Source organism: Rhopilema esculentum, chromosome 8 (assembly GCF_057945365.1).
Source record: "Rhopilema esculentum isolate cy_ngs chromosome 8, ASM5794536v1, whole genome shotgun sequence".
Taxonomy (NCBI): domain Eukaryota; kingdom Metazoa; phylum Cnidaria; class Scyphozoa; order Rhizostomeae; family Rhizostomatidae; genus Rhopilema; species Rhopilema esculentum.
Window position 1 is genome coordinate 6598266 of NC_142822.1, and position 18385 is coordinate 6616650.

General features: G+C 36.3%; 1 protein-coding gene across 1 annotated transcript; it reads left to right on the forward strand.

Moving 5' to 3' along the window:
• Nucleotides 1-78: 78 nt before the first annotated feature.
• LOC135694637 (glutathione hydrolase 1 proenzyme) lies at nucleotides 79-18319 on the forward strand. Its single transcript, XM_089109553.1, has 12 exons — nucleotides 79-2324; nucleotides 3847-4055; nucleotides 4751-4810; nucleotides 5516-5717; nucleotides 6077-6190; nucleotides 6508-6698; nucleotides 7120-7263; nucleotides 8232-8418; nucleotides 9078-9306; nucleotides 10010-10190; nucleotides 10750-15443; nucleotides 16516-18319. The coding sequence occupies exons 1-11, from the start codon at nucleotides 2203-2205 to the stop codon at nucleotides 10857-10859; spliced, it is 1749 nt and encodes a 582-aa protein (XP_088965679.1). The 5' UTR covers nucleotides 79-2202; the 3' UTR covers nucleotides 10860-15443; nucleotides 16516-18319.
• The last annotated feature ends 66 nt before the right edge of the window (nucleotides 18320-18385 follow it).

Here is an 18385-nt window from a genome sequence, read left to right on the forward strand (position 1 = left end):
CTTTCCACACCAAATCTTGTTATTATAACAGCGATTGAGTTTTAGTCCTGACCAACAAATCATTGTGTGACGATTGTTTGTCGCTAGAGCTAGAAGAACTGATGTTTGAAGTTTCTAGATTTGCGTCATCGATAATTGACAATGTTGGTTGTCAAGTGAGACCCGAGGATCTGTCTGTCAGCTCGCGTTTCAACTGACCTTAAATTTTGTGTTGCTTATGGGATAGACTCAGATAAAACATAATCCATGGAGAATTTTCTTTCCTTTAGTTCATATTTCAGCCCAAAGCAGGGACTCCGTCACAATTTTCAAAGTGAGTGGCCAGATTACAGATTGTGTCCCGAAGTTATTTTCGTTTGCGAAAAAAGGAGAGCATGTCTTTTTCTTATCTTGCCTCTTGTTTGCAGTTATTGCTATCTTTTGTGTAAATAGTAAAAAAGTAAATAACAAAACAGCAATTAGTACATTAACGACAGGCCTCACTTCCCACGTGTATTTCCCTTTTGCTTTCAAAGATGTTTATGAAATACAAATATATACTCAAGTAGAATAGTATCTTAGGATAAACAGTTGATCATGATAAGAAGGCTGTCTGATAAATAATTCCCCAAGTCAAAAATCTCAGCATATGATCAACACCTCTTTTTATTAAATGCCACCCTCTCAATAGACGCCGCATCAAATTCTTTAAAGTAACTGCCGTATTTAACTGTCCAAAAAGTATACAAAGAAACAACACTTTCTAACTCCATATCTCTGGCAATATAGATGTTGGTTATATTTAGAATTGCAACATTGAGATCGACAATTTTGGTGATCATGTGCAGTGTGTGAATCGAGAGACTGTCTGACAGCTTGATTTCTAGTTGACCTAAAATATTGAGCTGCTCGTTGCATCCATTTATACATAGTGAATTATAAGAACGGATGTAGAGTGTAGTGGATCCAAAAAGGCATTTAGCAGATTGAAACTCATGTCCCTGCAGAAACGTATATGACACGGTATGTGTAAAAGGTATAGAATATAAGGCACGATAAATCCCTGGGCCCAACATTAAATGGTAGTTTGTTAGAAGACAAATTGCTAGAAGGGTATATAATTTTGATTGCATTCATGATCATCCTACGCGTAAAAAATTGTTCCTGAAGATGACGTGTAATGCGGTCTTCAGTCGCAAAACACCTAAATCTTTGTGCAGCATACACACTAAATTCCACATTTTTTCGCGATATCCGTGCTATGCTTGCGGTCCGTAAAGTATTGTTTTCCTTACCCAGTCCGCACGCAAAACCGCGCGACCTCTCAAGAGACCAGAGCGCACGCTATCAGTTCGCCATTTTCCCCCAAGTTGCTTTGTTATTCCCTAAGCATTCCTTCTTCTATCAAAATATGAAGTTAATACTTCAACATTTTGCTTTTGAACTCCTTGAAACAATAACTTTTGATAAGTTGTCTACAGAGCTTTTGGCAAGATAAGAGACAGTAGAGTGGCTTGGTCTTTCCAAGCAACGAGTTGCAAAGCGAAGACCCTGGGCGTCAGGTATGAGATCTCAGGTATGAAGTTGTCAAATTCAGCTTGTAATGTGTTTGCTTCAGTAAAATGATAAGAGTACTGTACTTTGACGAAGTCAGTGATGTAAGTTCACATTTTTCCGCAAATCTCATTGCGAAAGGTTTGTAAATATTGTATAGGTTACTTGCTCTTTTGGTATCGGATGGGATAGAAAATTTTCTAGATAAAGACCCGCTACACCGCGGGACGAGTGCAGTATCCAATACAAAGCACGTGTTTTAATTAATAGGAGACAAACTGTTATTGAGTTGCAAGGCTCTTCTGACTTTTTTCGACAGCAAAAGTCATGCAAGCTACAAATGCCCCTAAGTGGTACTCATTTCGTACCGACAGACACCCTTCCATTGCTACCCCAAGCCCCATTTACCACTTTTGTCTACTTCCTTTTGTCTGTAGGCGTTCGTCTTAGGCCAGCTTTTGTATGTTTCTTGCTGTGTTTGAAGCAAATCCAAATCAAGTAGGCTTTAGGTCACTGAAGATGTCTGTCCTGAACATTGCTGCAGGTAAAACATTGTTCAGAATCATCCGACAAAGACAAGATTGACTTTGTTTAGATGCAAACAAGAATCTGAATGCTCCTTTAATCTTTATATCAACCAGTTCTTTCTCAAAAATATCATCTCTCAAAATGATTTGTAATTTGCCACTGAAAATTTTTAAAAGCATTTTATCCGTATTTCATTGGACGCTGATATGTATAGTTTGTTTTGGTGCTTTTAAAGGAATCAAAGGTTTTGAGAATCGCAAAAGGTATGGGGTAGTTTTTTCTTTATATTATCTTTTATCTATTCGGATTATTGAATATGGACTTGAAATATCTTGTCTTTTACCAGATAAGGGATGTCGTTTGTGGGCACTGTAGACAACTGTCCGTTCTGTTTTCCGAAACTTGAAAGATTCAGCACTTTTAAAACTTTGATTTGCACTCACTTTTTGCTGATACTCAATATTCTTAAAAATCTTGGATTCTGGGTTTAAAATTATTAATAAGCGACACGAGGTTTGAGTTTGGTAAGACTCGAGAAAGGAACATCATAAAAACGATTTAGGAATCGAAACAAACCAGCACAGAACAAGCTTGAAAATCCCAGAAACTGTCGATGGAATTAGAGCCTAACTTTAATTCTTACGGATCGTCAAATTTTTTTTTAGCTAAAAACTATGTTGTTCTATTCTGCATGACCATTAGAATGATTTTTATCATGTGTCATCTTTATTGGACGTGACTTCTTTCATGATAATGGAAGTCGCCCTTTTCTGTCAACAACATAACCTATGGCTTACCAAGAGGCCTTTTCATATTGAAGGTGAAAACCTGGTTTTTCCTTTCTACATTAATCAGTCTGAATATATTTCAAAAATTCACCAATGTTAAGCCCTGTTAATCTTACCTTATTCATTTTTTAAAAAAAGTTTGCAATGAAGATCAAATAAAGATTCCACTGCGCCATTGAAGACTGTATTAAGTTTTGTTGGTATATTCATACAAGTAACTAGTTCGCACTCACATCAGTCTTAAATTGACATCAGCATAGTCGTTGTTAAATAGACTTTTGAATTGTTATCACTAGTATCATTAGATAAAAGAACTCGATGTTTTTACTGCATCCCCTCTCCCCCTCCGAACAATATTGTTTTATTGAAAGTTAAGAGGTTTTCTGTTGTCCAATTGGTTTATTTCTGATAACTAAGATATTTAACCCTACAACTTCCATTGTTTTGAAGGAGAGGGTTCTGCATCTTGTGATGATTTAAAAAGCGTTATCTAACTTGAAAAATTTAGCCACAAACAGCTATGATAGAATTGAGTAGTCTAAAAAATTTCCTTTTCTAGGTTGTTTTGTACAATTTGGTGAAATAAAATCCATTTGATTATTCCAATTATTGACACATCAATTTGGTGTCACATATCTATTTACTTATTTTGAAATCATTGACCTAGGAGATTTTTTGACCATCTTCATTCATATCTGTCAGATTGATATCAGGTTTTGCCTTTGTAATTAAGATATTAAAGATTTGTTGTCTTCATGTTATGTTCACTTGCTAGCTAACATACTTACAAGCTTACGCGATTGCTCAAACTAAATTTGAAATCATCTTTACCAACTTTCTATTCTATCTTCTCATCGACTCTTTTTTGAAATTTCCTATTTACTTACTTCCTTTACTTACTACTATTTCATTTTATTACCCACAGAACTACTTACCCTTCTACCACCTTTTGGTGCTAGATACCTAATTATTTACCCTTTATTTTTGCTCTCCCTAGAATGTTTCCGATGGAGCCTTCCCACTTTCAGAATGCGGCTGTAGCAACAGATGATAAGAGATGTTCAGAGATGGGGAAGTCTATTCTCCTTAAAGGAGGAAGTGCTGTTGATAGTGCAATTACAGTTCAGCTGTGCATTGAAGCAGTCAATAGCCATTCTACTGGCATAACTGGAGGAGGATTCATGATCATATATGACAAAAAATCAGGTGTTTGTTTATTAAATTTTCTATAAGCTCTTCTTTCTTGTGCAAAAGTGCTTCTTCGAGCAATACCAGATCTTTGGACCTTAACTCTTCACTTTTGTCTCTTTTCGTTTTCGAAACACTTACTCAGCTCTCTTACAAGTCCAGCAAGCTGGTATTCGCATTTTATCTTAAAGCAATTTTACCAGAGGCCTAGCTAGTAGGGAGTATAGGAGACTGTGACACCCCTTCCCAATCTCTTTAAGAGTTTGTTGGTAAACCTTCAGCTGGTGCAATAAAATTTCTGGTTTGTGGGTTCAATCGTCTATCGATAGGTGTACTAGCACCTCAATTTCCTTTCATCTATGCCTTCGTTGGTAAATTGTACTACTGGTGACCCTCCACCCCCTAGTCTAGAGGGTCAAGCTACGCCATTGAATTTTATTCTACAAGAACAGCTTGTTCAAAACCGTCCATCTTTGCAAGAGTGATTGTCTGCAAACATTTTGAAAGATTTGATTTTGGTTGGAGAATTTTTAATCACGAGACATATTGCACTAGAATAAAATTACAAAATAAAGTATTTTCTATACTTTTTAATAGACTTTATAGAAACTTATTTAATATCCATTCTTCTAATTTTAGTATACCATGTAATAATTATCTCTCGCTCATAAGAAAACTTCCCTCATATGAAAACTTTCCTTTTCTAATTCCAGGAAAATCAAGCGTCATTGATTTCCGGGAAACATTGCCTTTGAAATTCAAGAATAATAAGGGTGAGAGAAAAAACACGTGTTTTATCAATATTTAAACAAGCTTCATTTTGGATTGGCTGTAGCAGTTCAGAGGCAACATAAGACTTATGTACACTGTTGTTCTAGTAACTCCTCCATACTGGAAGCTAGCCACTCATACGTTGTCAGCATTTCATCAACCATTTTGTCAGGTCACTTGATATATTTTCAAGTCAGTTTGAACTTCTGGCGTCTAAACGTCTTCTGGCGTCTGACGCCAAAAGCGCGCCAAGTGCTGAATTTGCGCCAAGTGCTGAATTTGCGCCAACTGGAGTTCTTAGAGTCGATTCCTCTGATGCCTGATGTTACTGAAAGTATTTTGAACAGCTGAAATGTTCTTGTGGGGAGACGATAGAGTGAAAGCCATTTGTTGAATTATTCAAAGCACTTTCCCTACTTTACATTCAATAAGCATGACATATCTGAATCGTTATTGCGCATGCTGTAGATTAAAGGCACCATGTTCCATGAATTAACCGTTTAGGTTAACAATAGCCCTGCGTTGCCTGTAAAGAGATCGCAATGGTGGTCTACAGAGGCCTATTGGAAAACGTAAGAATCGCCTATAGTATAATCAAACCAATGAGAATTTAGAAGACCACTGAAACTCTTCGGGACACATAACCTTAGATATTAAGCTCTATTCGGGCCACTGTTAAATAGCTTTATACATCTGCATCTTTTCAGAGAAAAGAAAAGGAGAAATAACGCTAGTTCCTGGCGTTCTGCGCGGACTTGAGAAAGCGCATAAGATGTATGGCAAACTGAAATGGAAGGAGCTCTTTAATCCTGTAATAAGTCTTTGCGAGAAAGGCTTCGAAGTTTCTATTGCTCTTGCACGAGCAATACAGAGCACAAAATATTACATACTGAGAGATGAAGCTTTAAAGTAAGTGCATGATTGAATTGAGATCTTTTGAAACGAAGAAATGCTAAATGAAGTGAGGAATATGTGGGCCTTTCGTGGCGTTACAACGTAGTTTGCAATTAATAAAATTTGTCGATTATTTTAGTGAAATTAAACCCTGAGCCCCAATGGCATAATGTGACCTTAAAAAGTTTTTTCTTTTTACGTTGCATCTCAGAGGACCTATCATGACTCTGGTGTGTCCATCTATTAAAACATGTATTCAGAATGAGCCGATATAATTTGCGATTTCTCTTTTAAATTGCTTTGATTGTGTCTATTTGAAAATAAGCGTGGTTTCATTGCTTTCTAGCTAAAATAATTTGCATTTTCTGTCTCAGAGAACTTTTGGCTCCAAATGGTAGTTTACTTAATCAAGGCAATATTCTCAAACGCCCTAAATTGGCACAAACGTTCAGAAAAATAGCTAAAGATGGAGCAGATGTGTTTTACAAGTGAGTATCGGTTATGTTGTTACGGTTTGCTTTTGTTTCAGAAAACCCCCTACTGTTCCCTCTACTTTGAATGTACACACTGCAAAAATGGTTTATCGGAAGGGAACAGGGTTTACGATGATAAATTAATTCATCAGATACATTCTTCAGTTTTGTATCTCTTTTTAACATGATCAGTCAGGTATGCTAATCAAGAGGAAATTTAGTTAATTTCAGTCCAAACTTTGATTTGTTCAAATACTTTTTATGTTGAAGTCTCTTTGCACCCTGGCGGATGTCTCAGATAAATAATGCATTGTCATTTACATTTTCATTAGGAAAGAAATTGCACATCAAATAGTTGAAGATCTCAAAACTGCTGGTGGATTCATTTCTTTGAAAGACTTGCAGAGGTACAAGGCAATAGTAAGGCGTCCGCTGAAAACGTTCGTAAAAGGACAAGTTATGCTGTCTATACCTCCGCCTGGCAGCGGAGCACTTGTTTCATTGGCTGTTAAAATCATGGCTGGTAAGTCAAGTGACAGAAAACTTCTTATTTGCCTAATCATGACGCCCTTTCCATTAGATTGCTGCAAAGACAGTTTATCTATATACGGCTATGGGAAAAATATATATGGATCTCCTATGTTGATAGATAGGTAAGATCTGTGACTATTCGGTTGGTGAGTTGCCAATGTCAAATACCTTAAGACCCTTAGTTACTCCTTCCTCGACGATTGGCTTGATTTCAAGCATATCCCCAGAACGATGCTCTTGAAAGAAGCAAATAGCTTAAACCTTAGCAGATTCGTACGATCCCAAAAGCCTAATATACATATATTGAAAGTATAAAAAAACCAGCGACTTACTGCTTCTCATCAGCAGCTAGACTTCTGGGGGATGTACTTACCGTATGTGTAGAATAATTTTCATTTATTCTTCATTTTGAGGTTTTAATTGGACGCGAGACGACATCACTAATTATGATAGACGACCACTAACTTACCATCGAATAATCGAAGCATTCAAATTTGCTTTTGCCCCTAGCACCTTCCTGGGAGACCCAAAGTTTACAAATTTCACTAAAAAGGCAAGTGCTGCATACTTAATTCAATTCTTGTCAAATCATTAAAATATTAACTTCTTTACTGCGTTAGCATCAATTTCACCAGCAGAATAAATGTAGATATGAAAAATTAATATCCAATTAGATTACGACGACACTGGTTTAAAAAGACTTTCATAATCACTTTTCGTTTAACATACCCTTCAAAGTATAAAAATCATTCAGAAAAATAATAGTTTCCACGAAGCAGCTTAGTAGCAAAAATGAATTGGAAATAAACACGGAAGAGTGAAACAAAATCATACGTAAGTAATATTCGTCCAACACTCCATGGATATGGTTTTAGAAATGACTTTTCCATCTAATGTAAAACAATTAATCAATGAAAATATTTCTGAACCAGAAACATTCAAAAGCACTTAAGCATTAACGAAGAGGACGGAGAAACGGAATGATAGTTAGCTTAGGCCCTTAAAATTTTTATCAGAACTTTTGAAATATGAACATGTTATATGAAGGAACATTATAAGAAAATCCTACCAAAGAACCACGCAAAAATCACAGCAGTCCCTTAATGAACTTCAAGCCTTTCGATAGCGATATATCAGCTAATCTGTGGCCTACTTAACTGGTTCTCTTTCTACCCCTTACACTAATTTACATCAATTTATTTTGCTAACAAAAATGATATTTAGATAAACTATGCTATCATGATATTCCTGATACCTTCAGGGACATGACAACTATATACAACAACACGTACAAAGAGAGTTATTTAACAGATGCATGATGGTGTCCTGTTCTACATATATGCATGTAGACCTTATTGTCTATATGTCATCGATCAGACAGCCAAAGACCTTATTCTGTACCATATTATTTTGCAATTCTGTATTCTGTTAAACATAATATTCATCTTCTATGGGCATCTGATGTTTAACAATTTTTAGAAAGCAGCATTGAAGTAATTTATATCCATACCTACTTTTAAGGTAGTCCGGTACATGCTTGATGATAACGTAGCAGAAAGCCTGCGATTGCGAATAGATAACACGTCACATCCTGTAAATTACTATGGACCTCACAGCACAGCTACTCCAGTGGACAAGAAAGGTACCACACACATTTCTATACTAGGGCCTGATGGAGATGCTGTTGCCTTGACATCAACTATTAATGGATAGTAAGTATCTGAGATGTCTGTCTTTTTCACCATCAATTATCAATCAGTTGGACATAGAGCAAAAATATTTATTAGCCTCCGTAAAACTATAATTGCTGAATAGGTGTATATGACATTGTTGTGATCCAAGTGACGCAAAACTGAGTTTTTTAGTATGGCTAGCGCTGTGAACTGTCTCAACTTCTGTTATAGATATCTTTTCTCTTCAGTTTCCTTTACAAAACAGTAGCTGATTTAAGGAAAATGCAGCTGCCCCCTTCACCCACCAATGCTTTATACCACTATCTGCTCTTTTGTGTGGTTATCTGCAGGGGGATCCTGGCCACGGCAAACGCCTTACGTTATGGAAAATTATATTTTCAAAATTGTGTAAGAAATCTCCAGTTGAAGTTTGAAAATCCTGCCACTTTATATCTTTATCCCCGTTGCACAGTTATATTTTCATCAGGTAATAGCATTGCAAGAATCTCTATTTCGTGAAGTGTGGAAGTGAGACATTGTCTAATATTCTGAGACAATGTGCATTGACATTATGGCATCATCTCTTTTTTTCTATGCTGGTCAGTTATAGTTTTTTGCACATTATAATTTAAAAGTTATGCATTTTTTATTTGAAACCTCCAAACAACTAAAGTCTTACTTCCGTTAATTTTTTTCAGCTTTGGTTCCAAACTGAGATCAAAGAAACTTGGCTTCTTCTACAACAACGAACTTTCGGACTTTGGTGTCTTTTGGCCAAAAGTTTACAATTTGAAGCAAGACGAAAAAATTCCAGGAAAAAGGCCAGCTTCTAATGCATCACCAACAATATTTGTTGACAAATTTGGAAATGTTTCGGCTGTTTTGGGAGCAGCTGGAGGTCATTTCATACCAACCTCACTGGCTATGGTAAGTTGATGTTATTCTAAATTTACCATCAATTCATCATTAAAAATAATTTACATTTCAAAAAGCTATACAATCGATGGCCAAGGAGGCCCAGCCTTTAACGTTGCTCTTGATCAAGTCAGTCAAAAAGTAGCTTCCTTTACTTCAGCAATCTTGCAATCATCAAGCAATCGTTAAATTTTTGGGAAACCCTGCCCCTGGGACAATACCCTCCGAAAAATACACTTGCTGTAGCTGCATTCTCAACCCACTAAGCTCAACATTCTATGGATTTGTTTGATTTTCTATATAGCTGTGACCTGCTTCACTGCATATCTGGCATCTCATATAGTAAAGCAAAGCAAGTAATAAAGTAACACCTAAAAAAGTGTTTATGCGCAAAAACTTTGGTTCTACTGAAGCAATTTTTTCAGGAGCCAATTTTCCAGGCACTAAAAAGCCAGAAAATGGCACCGTAAATATGAAAAGCTGTTCAATAGAAATCAAAACTGCATGTTCTAGGTACCAGCTTGGCTTTTTGTGTCATTAATGCTCTAAGACATTCATCCTCTTTTGTAATCGATTTTTTGCTTATGCCTTCAAAAGTTGCTAAAAATTTTAATTCACATCTTCATCGTTATTCCTCAAAGTAATCTTAGAATGTCAATTTTACACGTTTAACAATCGTATGCCCTGATATATGCACGTCTCTGTGTTTTCTCAGACTATAGCCAATTTGCTCTTCTTTGGAGATAACGTTAAGGAGGCTGTTTCCAGACCAAGGCTACATTGTCAACTTTTTCCTCCCACCGTCGTCCATGAGTCAAAGTTTCCGGCAGAGTTGATCAAACCTCTGAGGATGTACGGCCATATGCACGTGACAAATAGCACTTACGATGTATCAGGTAGGAATTAGCTCAATATGTTATAGCTTGTTAATGGTAGAGGATGAGATGGTTGATAAACGTCTAGATTCTTCTGGTTATGTTCACCTGATGCCGCACAAGATTGAATGTATGCTCATACCACGTGAAAAATGTATATCATTAAGAACCCGGCACAATAAAACCTAATTGAATGTTCAACGCTGCCACTTGCATCATAAAAGTAGTTGGAAAATAAAAGAGAGAAGATCTACACTTACATTGTTGAGCCACAATATTCGTAGAAATTTGCAATCCTTAGCCTAAAATTATTCTTAGAATAATTGGTACCTTTCCGTGACAGATACATTGTAGTCAGATCTGTGTTGCAGGCGAAAGCGTAATTAACGCTTTTGCCCCCTGTTCATATTGGTCCATTACGCCAATGTACAGTGCATCTTGTCAGCTTAATTCTTATATGTGGATCTGGCTTACTTTAAAAAGCAGCAACTTTGCATGTTTACAAGTGCTGGGTTCTTTGTAAAGTCCAGGAAAATGATGTTTTGATAACTATAATGAAACCGTTCCTTTTTTTACTAAGGGCAATATAATGCTGCTATGGGAATCATACAGGCCATTGTCCGGGAGCAAGATGGCAGGTTGTCGGCTGAAGCTGATTATCGAAAAGGAGGCTTGCCAGCTGGGTATTAGCATTGGGTCACAGAATAGGAATTAGGCAGAAGGGGAACTCCTGCCTATCAGGTGAAGCCAGCGCATGCGTTGATTTATACGAGGCTTAGAATGTATCTGTTGAGGAAATCTTAAAAAAGAATGAAAATAGACAACTTTGTTTGAGACGAAATGCCCCATGATAGTGAACAAGTTCAATTATGTATCATAATTTGTTTATATCTGATTAATGAATGATAATTTGTCATGGCTAAGTTCGTCTAATGACATCGAGGTTAAAAGGGAATTAAGGAATTCTATTGTTGACTCAGGCTTCAAAAACAACAAAGGAACCGACGCGAGTTACCCTTCTGCCTATTTCCTATTCTGTGATTGGGTGTTAGAGGTAATTTTGAAAATGAGGCAGGTAATTGTTTAAAAAATAACAATTTGAAGCCACCAACTGGCGTTTTATTGTAAAATACTATGCATATCAATTAATTCATAAACAAGTATCATCAAACGATCTAATAGTATAATAGTTTACATAAATACCAAGTTATTTCTTAATGATAGATTGAAATTATTGATCTCACTCTAATTATAATAACATACTCCGTTTAAAATTGTTTTTTGTATATAGAATATCAATACTACCTTTTAAACATTCCCTTTGATTTAGAAATAAGTGAACTCCACTTTTCAACTAACAAATAACATCCTTTAAAAAGACTTTCTTCCGGTGCTCATTAATGATAATTCATCGCAATAAGTTATTGTTTCAATGGTAAGATCTTAAAAGATCAAAACTATAATATTGTTGATTTTTCTGTGTTAATCTAAAAATAATATTGTATCAACTCTTTCATGATGGTAATCAGATGATGAAAATGAAAATAAACCGTTATTAAAAGGCACTGATATTCATATTTACTTTTGTCACATTTATGTTACTTCACTAATTATTTTATCGTTACAAAGAATAATCAGATGTTAATCCATCTACAACGGAAGCCATAGCAATGCTGTCTTATATGACTGGTTCTTGTTGCACTGCATTTTACCTGTTTACCTGACGTGTCGTTGGGCAATAATGCATTGTGCAAAGTTACATGTGTGCATGGTCGCATTCAAGTTCATATTGTTGTCAAACACGCTTCTTGGAGGCACCAGAAATGAGTGGCTATTATTATTATTATGTTTGATTAAGATATCACATAGTACTATCTACATAGGCCTTTATCTCAGCTAACGGCTTGATAATTATTTGACATATTCGCGTGAGTTATTTTCTACTTCTCCTTTCGTGCAACTAACTACGTCCATATGTATGTTTCCGCTAATACCCTTGACCTATGATCTACCACGTGTATGGATTGTTGTTTATACGAGGCTAACCTCTGACCTTGCACATATCACGTGCTACTATTCTTTCCTAATCATTCGTGATTTCCAGATCTACAATGCCTAAACTTAAATTTCACAGCAATTGTGTTTGATTAAGAGATCACATGACATTTTTGGCTAGACGATTAATGAAATCCCGTTAGAAATGTCTTATTACGTTGCGTGTATTCGAGTCCTGTTAGAGCGTTATTTTGTACTTATATTTGTCTTTTTGTAAGCAAATAAAAGAGGTTTAGCTATGACAAATGGTTCTACATCAATCTTATGTCCCTGTCTACCTTGGGTGTCCATAAAATGATGTGTACGTATCTCATGACATGGCACCAAAACTAGCTATATAACAGACAAGAAAAAGACACGATCTATCGAAGACCATAATGTCATTTGGCAACAATTCTTTCATTATTGTAGTTTCTTTGAACGCGCTTTTGCTTGCTTGCAAGATTCTCATTTCACACAAGGAGATTTTTTCCACTGTATGGCCTTCTCCTTCAAATGGTTAAATTTGCCCAAGTAATCGCATCAGCATTAGCACCCGAATAGACCAATGCCTCAGCACTCTCGAGTGCTTTCAAGTTATTGATCTGGCACACAGGCTATGAAATAGTACTGCCGCAGAACTGAGAGCAGGGAAGGGGTTGTCCTCTTACAAATCCATCAAACAGGGGGTAAACTGATTCTTAAAAAAGGTTTCTGAAATTGCGTGATGTAAACGCTCATTTGTAAACAAAGATTGATCGGCATGAGCAGGACTCCTGGCTTCATGCGTGACCGCTATATACTTGCAATAGGAGCGAAATTCCTCTAAATAAGGTCAGGGGCGGCTGACCCGTTCAAGCTCTAAAGGGACTTGAATCAAATTTTTGCCAATTTTGAAAATAAAATACTTAACTTTATTCGTTAGATATCATCTTGTTTTCTGTCATCATGAATTTTAGAAACAATCGTACAATTATTTACATTTCCATTATAACTTTGTTTTTTGCGATATTTTTTTACGGTGTTACGTTGAAGCCTAAAAGAAAGCACGTGGAAAATCAGAGGAAAACTCTAACAAACGGTAAGGGGTTTTTGGCGTTTCTTCAAATGCATTTATCTGTTTTAAAAACGTATATTGTCGCAAGCAATAACATTTGTCAATCTATAACGAACTAGACATCCCTCTGTAACTTCGTTTTTGTATAAATAAGGTAAATCAGATAGACACTCTTCTAGAGACAGCTTCTATAGCAATGTTTGCAAGATGCTTAACAAAAGTGCCATTTTTGAGCAACAACTAGGTGTTTACAACTGATCTGTTTTTCATTTTTTTTATCTAGATTATGACAAGCTCAGGCAAAGTGATTCGGTTGTTAATATGAGTTAGCAAATATCTACAGAGAGCGCCATTTGCCATTTCTTTGAGAGCATTAGCAGCGTTAACCTTTCCCAGCATTAACCCATCTAGTGATAGCCTCTTAAACCGAATTTGCTAACCTTATTCCTTAACGTTGCTAACGTTATCTATTCTCTGTTCGAATTATGGATATGTGCTTGCTTTGTTTTGGTGTTCATCAAGGTAGAAAAGCTCTTAGGAATAGCAAAAAGTAAGGAGATAGCTTTTCTCCCGTTTGCTACCTATTGTCTCTTAGGCTTTTTGAATGAAAATGAGTGATAAAATTTTCAGGCAGGGTAGACAACTGTCCACTTTGTGTGGAAACCTAGGAAGAATTGTAAAATATGAGCAAGGATGTTCCCAAAACAATATTTTTATTAGAAGAAAATTCATACTGAACTTTTAATAAATCAACCTTTTATAAAACCTAGTTTATGCACTGATAAAAAGGCCAATCTGAATTGCGTGATGATTTCAGTTGCGTTACCTGTGTATTTCAAGCGCGTTACTTGATGATTTCAAATGAGTTAACTGCCTTGAAAATGTTAGCAGTGAAAAGCTTGAGCATGATCTAGAACTCGAAAACTTTCCTTGGTTTGGTTTTTTGTACAATGCAATGAAACATGGCATTGCTCTACCCTTCGCTACATTCACTTGCCCTACCCTTTGCTAATATTTTTTATTTGTTTCTAACTGGGTCCTGAGGTAGCTTTAAGGACACTGAGAAGCTATGCTTATCGAACGGTGTCCTGGTCCTTCCTCTCGATATGACCACACCTCGTGATTTCTACACCTAGAATTACAGAGAGTTGGTGACTCCCTGCCTTGGGTACCAGACACTCACTTATTCTACATAGAGTGAGTCTGGTACCCAGGGTAGTGACTCCCCTAACTCTGAGTCAATGTTTCGTCATGCCAGGAACTCGAACTCAAGGCCATTGTATCTGTAGTCCATGACCCTAACCACTGTGCTATCCTTGCACTCTTTTCTTATTTTAATTCTTGCTGATGAGTCTCAATCTAAAAAGGTAATACAATTAAAAAACTTCAGCTTTTCTCTTGATCAACACGCAGTCATAGCTTGAGCTTGCAAAAAGTATTTCAAATTTCTTGTAACTCACTGAATAAATTAATGTTTCTTTATCGCTATTCACCGAATGAAATTTTAAACACTTCATTTTGAGGTTTCGATTGGACGCAAGACGACATCAATAAAGATGATAGACGACCACTAACTTACCATCGAATGATCGAAGCTTTCAAACTTGCTTCCCCCCCCCCCCCAGCACATTCCTTGAAGATCCAAAGTTTTCAGATTTTACTAAAGAAGCAAATAGAAAATTCGGTAATTTTTAATATATTCAGTTGGTTTTAATAAGCTTCAATATAGCTCGTAGTGTATGTTTACCAACTGAAAAGAAAGTAACGAGAAAAATTGAAATTGTCAGTAATTGGGTACCAGGCAGGCTTTTTCGCATCGCTAAGTCATGCTCTTATCTTTGTGGGGCTGAAAATCCGTTAATTTTTTATGTCAATATGACTTTATTCATGATTCCCCATGTTTTCCAAAAATGTAAATTCATACCTAAAAATACACTGTAACATTCAAATATCACTTCACTTTTATCAGCAGCATACTCTGACATTTACACGTTTCTGTGTTTTTGTAGACTATAGCCCATTTGCTGTTCTTTGGAGCTAATTTGAAGGTGGCTGTTTCGAGACGAAGGCTGCATTGTCAACTTTTTCCTCCAACTGTCGTCTATGAGCCAACGTTGAGTTAATCAAACCTCTGCGGAGGTACGGCCATATGCACGTGACCAATAGCACTTACGATGTAACAGGTAGGAAGTAGCTTAATATGTCATAGCCTATTTGTAACAGAACATGCGATGGCTGTTTAAAGTCTAGATTTTTTGCAGTAATTTGATGCAGCATTGAAGGTGTGATCTTACCACGCAAAGTATGTATATCACTAGGTACCCAGCAGCTGAATCAATGCATCTGAAAATTTGATGGTGTCACTGGAGGTGTCACCCTCTAAGTTGTAGGTGGAGAAAAAGCAGCAAAAAATTTTATGCCAAACATTCTCTATCGCATGAATACGTTAATGACTAACTTTTGGTTACGCGAAATAATTTTCAAAATCATTGAATCACATAAAAAATAATTTATTGAATTTAGACGAAATACAATTTCGATCCTGATGAGAATTAGGACAAGGTGTCCCCCATCATGACATCGCTATTGAATGTTGTCAATTTAAACTGCAGTTGATGTTGGAAAACATTACCCTCAGCCTTATACAAGCACAGTATACCTTACATCTTCTAATCAAAACTCATTAGCATTGCATCACATCTCATAAGTTTAAAAGGAGATCGTCAGGCTGATTCAGTAGAATAGAGGAGCAGCATATTCGTTCTGTAACAACTGAACTAATATGCAATCACTATCCTAATATGGTAACCCAATGTGGTACAATTCTAAAGATTATATAACTTAAAAAATAGCTACAAAACATCTGTTGTTAAATTTTTGTAAATTTTAAACCGTTCACTTTTGACTAAGGGCAACAAAATGCTGTCATGGGGATCGGACAGGCCATTGTCAGTGAGCAAGTTGGCATGTTATCGGCTAATAGTGATTATCGAAAAGGAGACAGGTGAAGACCTGTTGGGTATTAGGGTGATTATCAAAACGAGGCAGGTAACTCAAGTGTTCACAATACACAGTGAATAATCAACCAATAAGCACATTTATTTCTTGTTCATATTCTACTATCCGTTTAAGAGCATGCCGGTTTAATTTATGTTAACTATTCACGTTTACTGTTTGCCAGGTATCTTTTCAATTTTTAACATGAGCAAAATAAGGTATTTGCACTTGAAAAAAATATTTCTTATCTCTTATCAGGTTTCTCCTGAAAAAATGATCGAGATAATAAAAATGGCTATGTCTTGGTAAAATGAAATCAAATATTACAGATGGTATGAAATTGTCCAATTTTTTAAAATTTTGAGGTAGAAAACATTTAGTTAAATTTTTGCTTCAAAGACAATGACATAGAGACTTCTCAGTCTCTCACTTTGCTCAGGGGGTTTAAATTTTGGGTGCGTGAGACAACAGATAGGTAAAATATCTCCCACTGGTCATTTATGTTTTTCCACTTTACTCAAAAGTAAATAATAATAAAAATTTTCATGGTAGATCGTTGCACAAATACTATTTCATAAGGGCGACGAACTTTTCATAATGCCGGATTTCGCATAAAACAAAGTTCCTGCGACAGTGTCTCTCGATGCCCTATGGTTACATTGCGCATGGCAAGGATATTTTTTCTACCTGTTGCGTGAGACCCCTTATCTAAAAGATACTTTCTTTTGAGATCAATGCGTAAGAAACATGCAATACCACATAAACACTAGATAAAGCATGAAGATGTTTACAGCGCGGTGATTTTTTTTGCAACAATCATTAGAATACGAAAAAGCATGTAGAAGACCAATGTTCTGTATCATCTTATTCCGGCTATTGGGAAGGCGTCAATTCTTTCCAACCTGGATGCAACATTGCAACAACGTCGGGAGCATCCCAACACTTGTAGCTCGTTGAATGTAGACTATAATTTACCCTTAAACAAGGTAGTTTGCAGTTGATAAAGAAACCTGTTTAAGAACGATCAAGCTTCAGTTAATTTTGATCCAGGGTTAACAAAAATAAACCCACAATTATCTCAGTTCTGTATTCTAATCATATATCTTTAAAAAAACAGCGAAGATTTGAGAGACGTCTGCCCCCTTCCCATCTCCGTACGTTATTGCACTGCGCCATTTTTACACATATTTACCCTGGTTGTCTTTAAATCGATTAGTAGTTTACTTGAGACATGGCATCAAAGCTACACCAAAGAAAAAGACAACTTTTGTCTAAGACGTTTATGGCATTTTGGCAACAATTATTCAATTATTACAGCTGCTTTGGGCTCTATATTGCATGCATTGCATGTTTCACAAACTTTTTCAATAGAAAGATTTCAATCTTACGGATTATCTTTTCTCGACTCATGCATTGATACGTAATAGAAATGTTGGTGACGTTGCCACTGTATGGTGTTCGTCTTGAGTAATCGCTTCTACATTAGCACAGGAATATATCTAGTACTTCTTAAAAGTTCTTTACATTCAAATTCTCAGATATTTCTTAGAACAACCAGTAGGTTGTTATACCATAGTTTTGCACTTCCATTTCTTACCCAACTGATACCACCCCGACTCCTCCTTTACCTCTAAACATTTTTATAGTTCAGGCGCAAATCCTGAAAACTCACGTGAAAAAAGTTTCCTAACAATTCGTGACTTTGAATAAAGAAACACATCTTGACTATATAGCAGTGATATTGGAAATTGGTAAAAGCTAGTCAGTTTCCATAATCACTTTCTAATACCATCTTCCTATATAAGCTCTATTAAGCAAGACCAATTTTTGAGCCGAAGATGTCAAAAGTTCGTGACTATTTCGTAAACAATCACCGTCAAAAGAAGTAGTTTGGGGTGATTGAATACGATCTTGCGTATGGTTCATGTTAGGATTCCAAGACTCGTGGCTGTTATTGTATCTCGAGGGTATATTTTGCATGAGACTGATTCTGACAAGATGAAGAATCAGATGTTGCGAAACAGAAAACAAACCCGGCTTTTTGCTTCGTTTTCGCTCAGTTGTAAACAACGACTGATGGGCATGTTCGGTAAATTCATACATTGAGCAGGACCACTGGTTTCACCTT

What these genes read in the sequence shown, in the direction of transcription:
- LOC135694637 (XM_089109553.1), top strand. Translation starts at nt 2,203, where the DNA reads ATGATTTGTAATTTGCCACTGAAAATTTTTAAAAGCATTTTATCCGTA. An exon ending in ACATCAACTATTAATGGATA is followed by an intron (nt 8,419 to 9,077) that starts GTAAGTATCTGA and finishes AATTTTTTTCAG; the next exon opens with CTTTGGTTCCAAACTGAGAT. An exon ending in TAGCACTTACGATGTATCAG is followed by an intron (nt 10,191 to 10,749) that starts GTAGGAATTAGC and finishes TTTTTTACTAAG; the next exon opens with GGCAATATAATGCTGCTATG.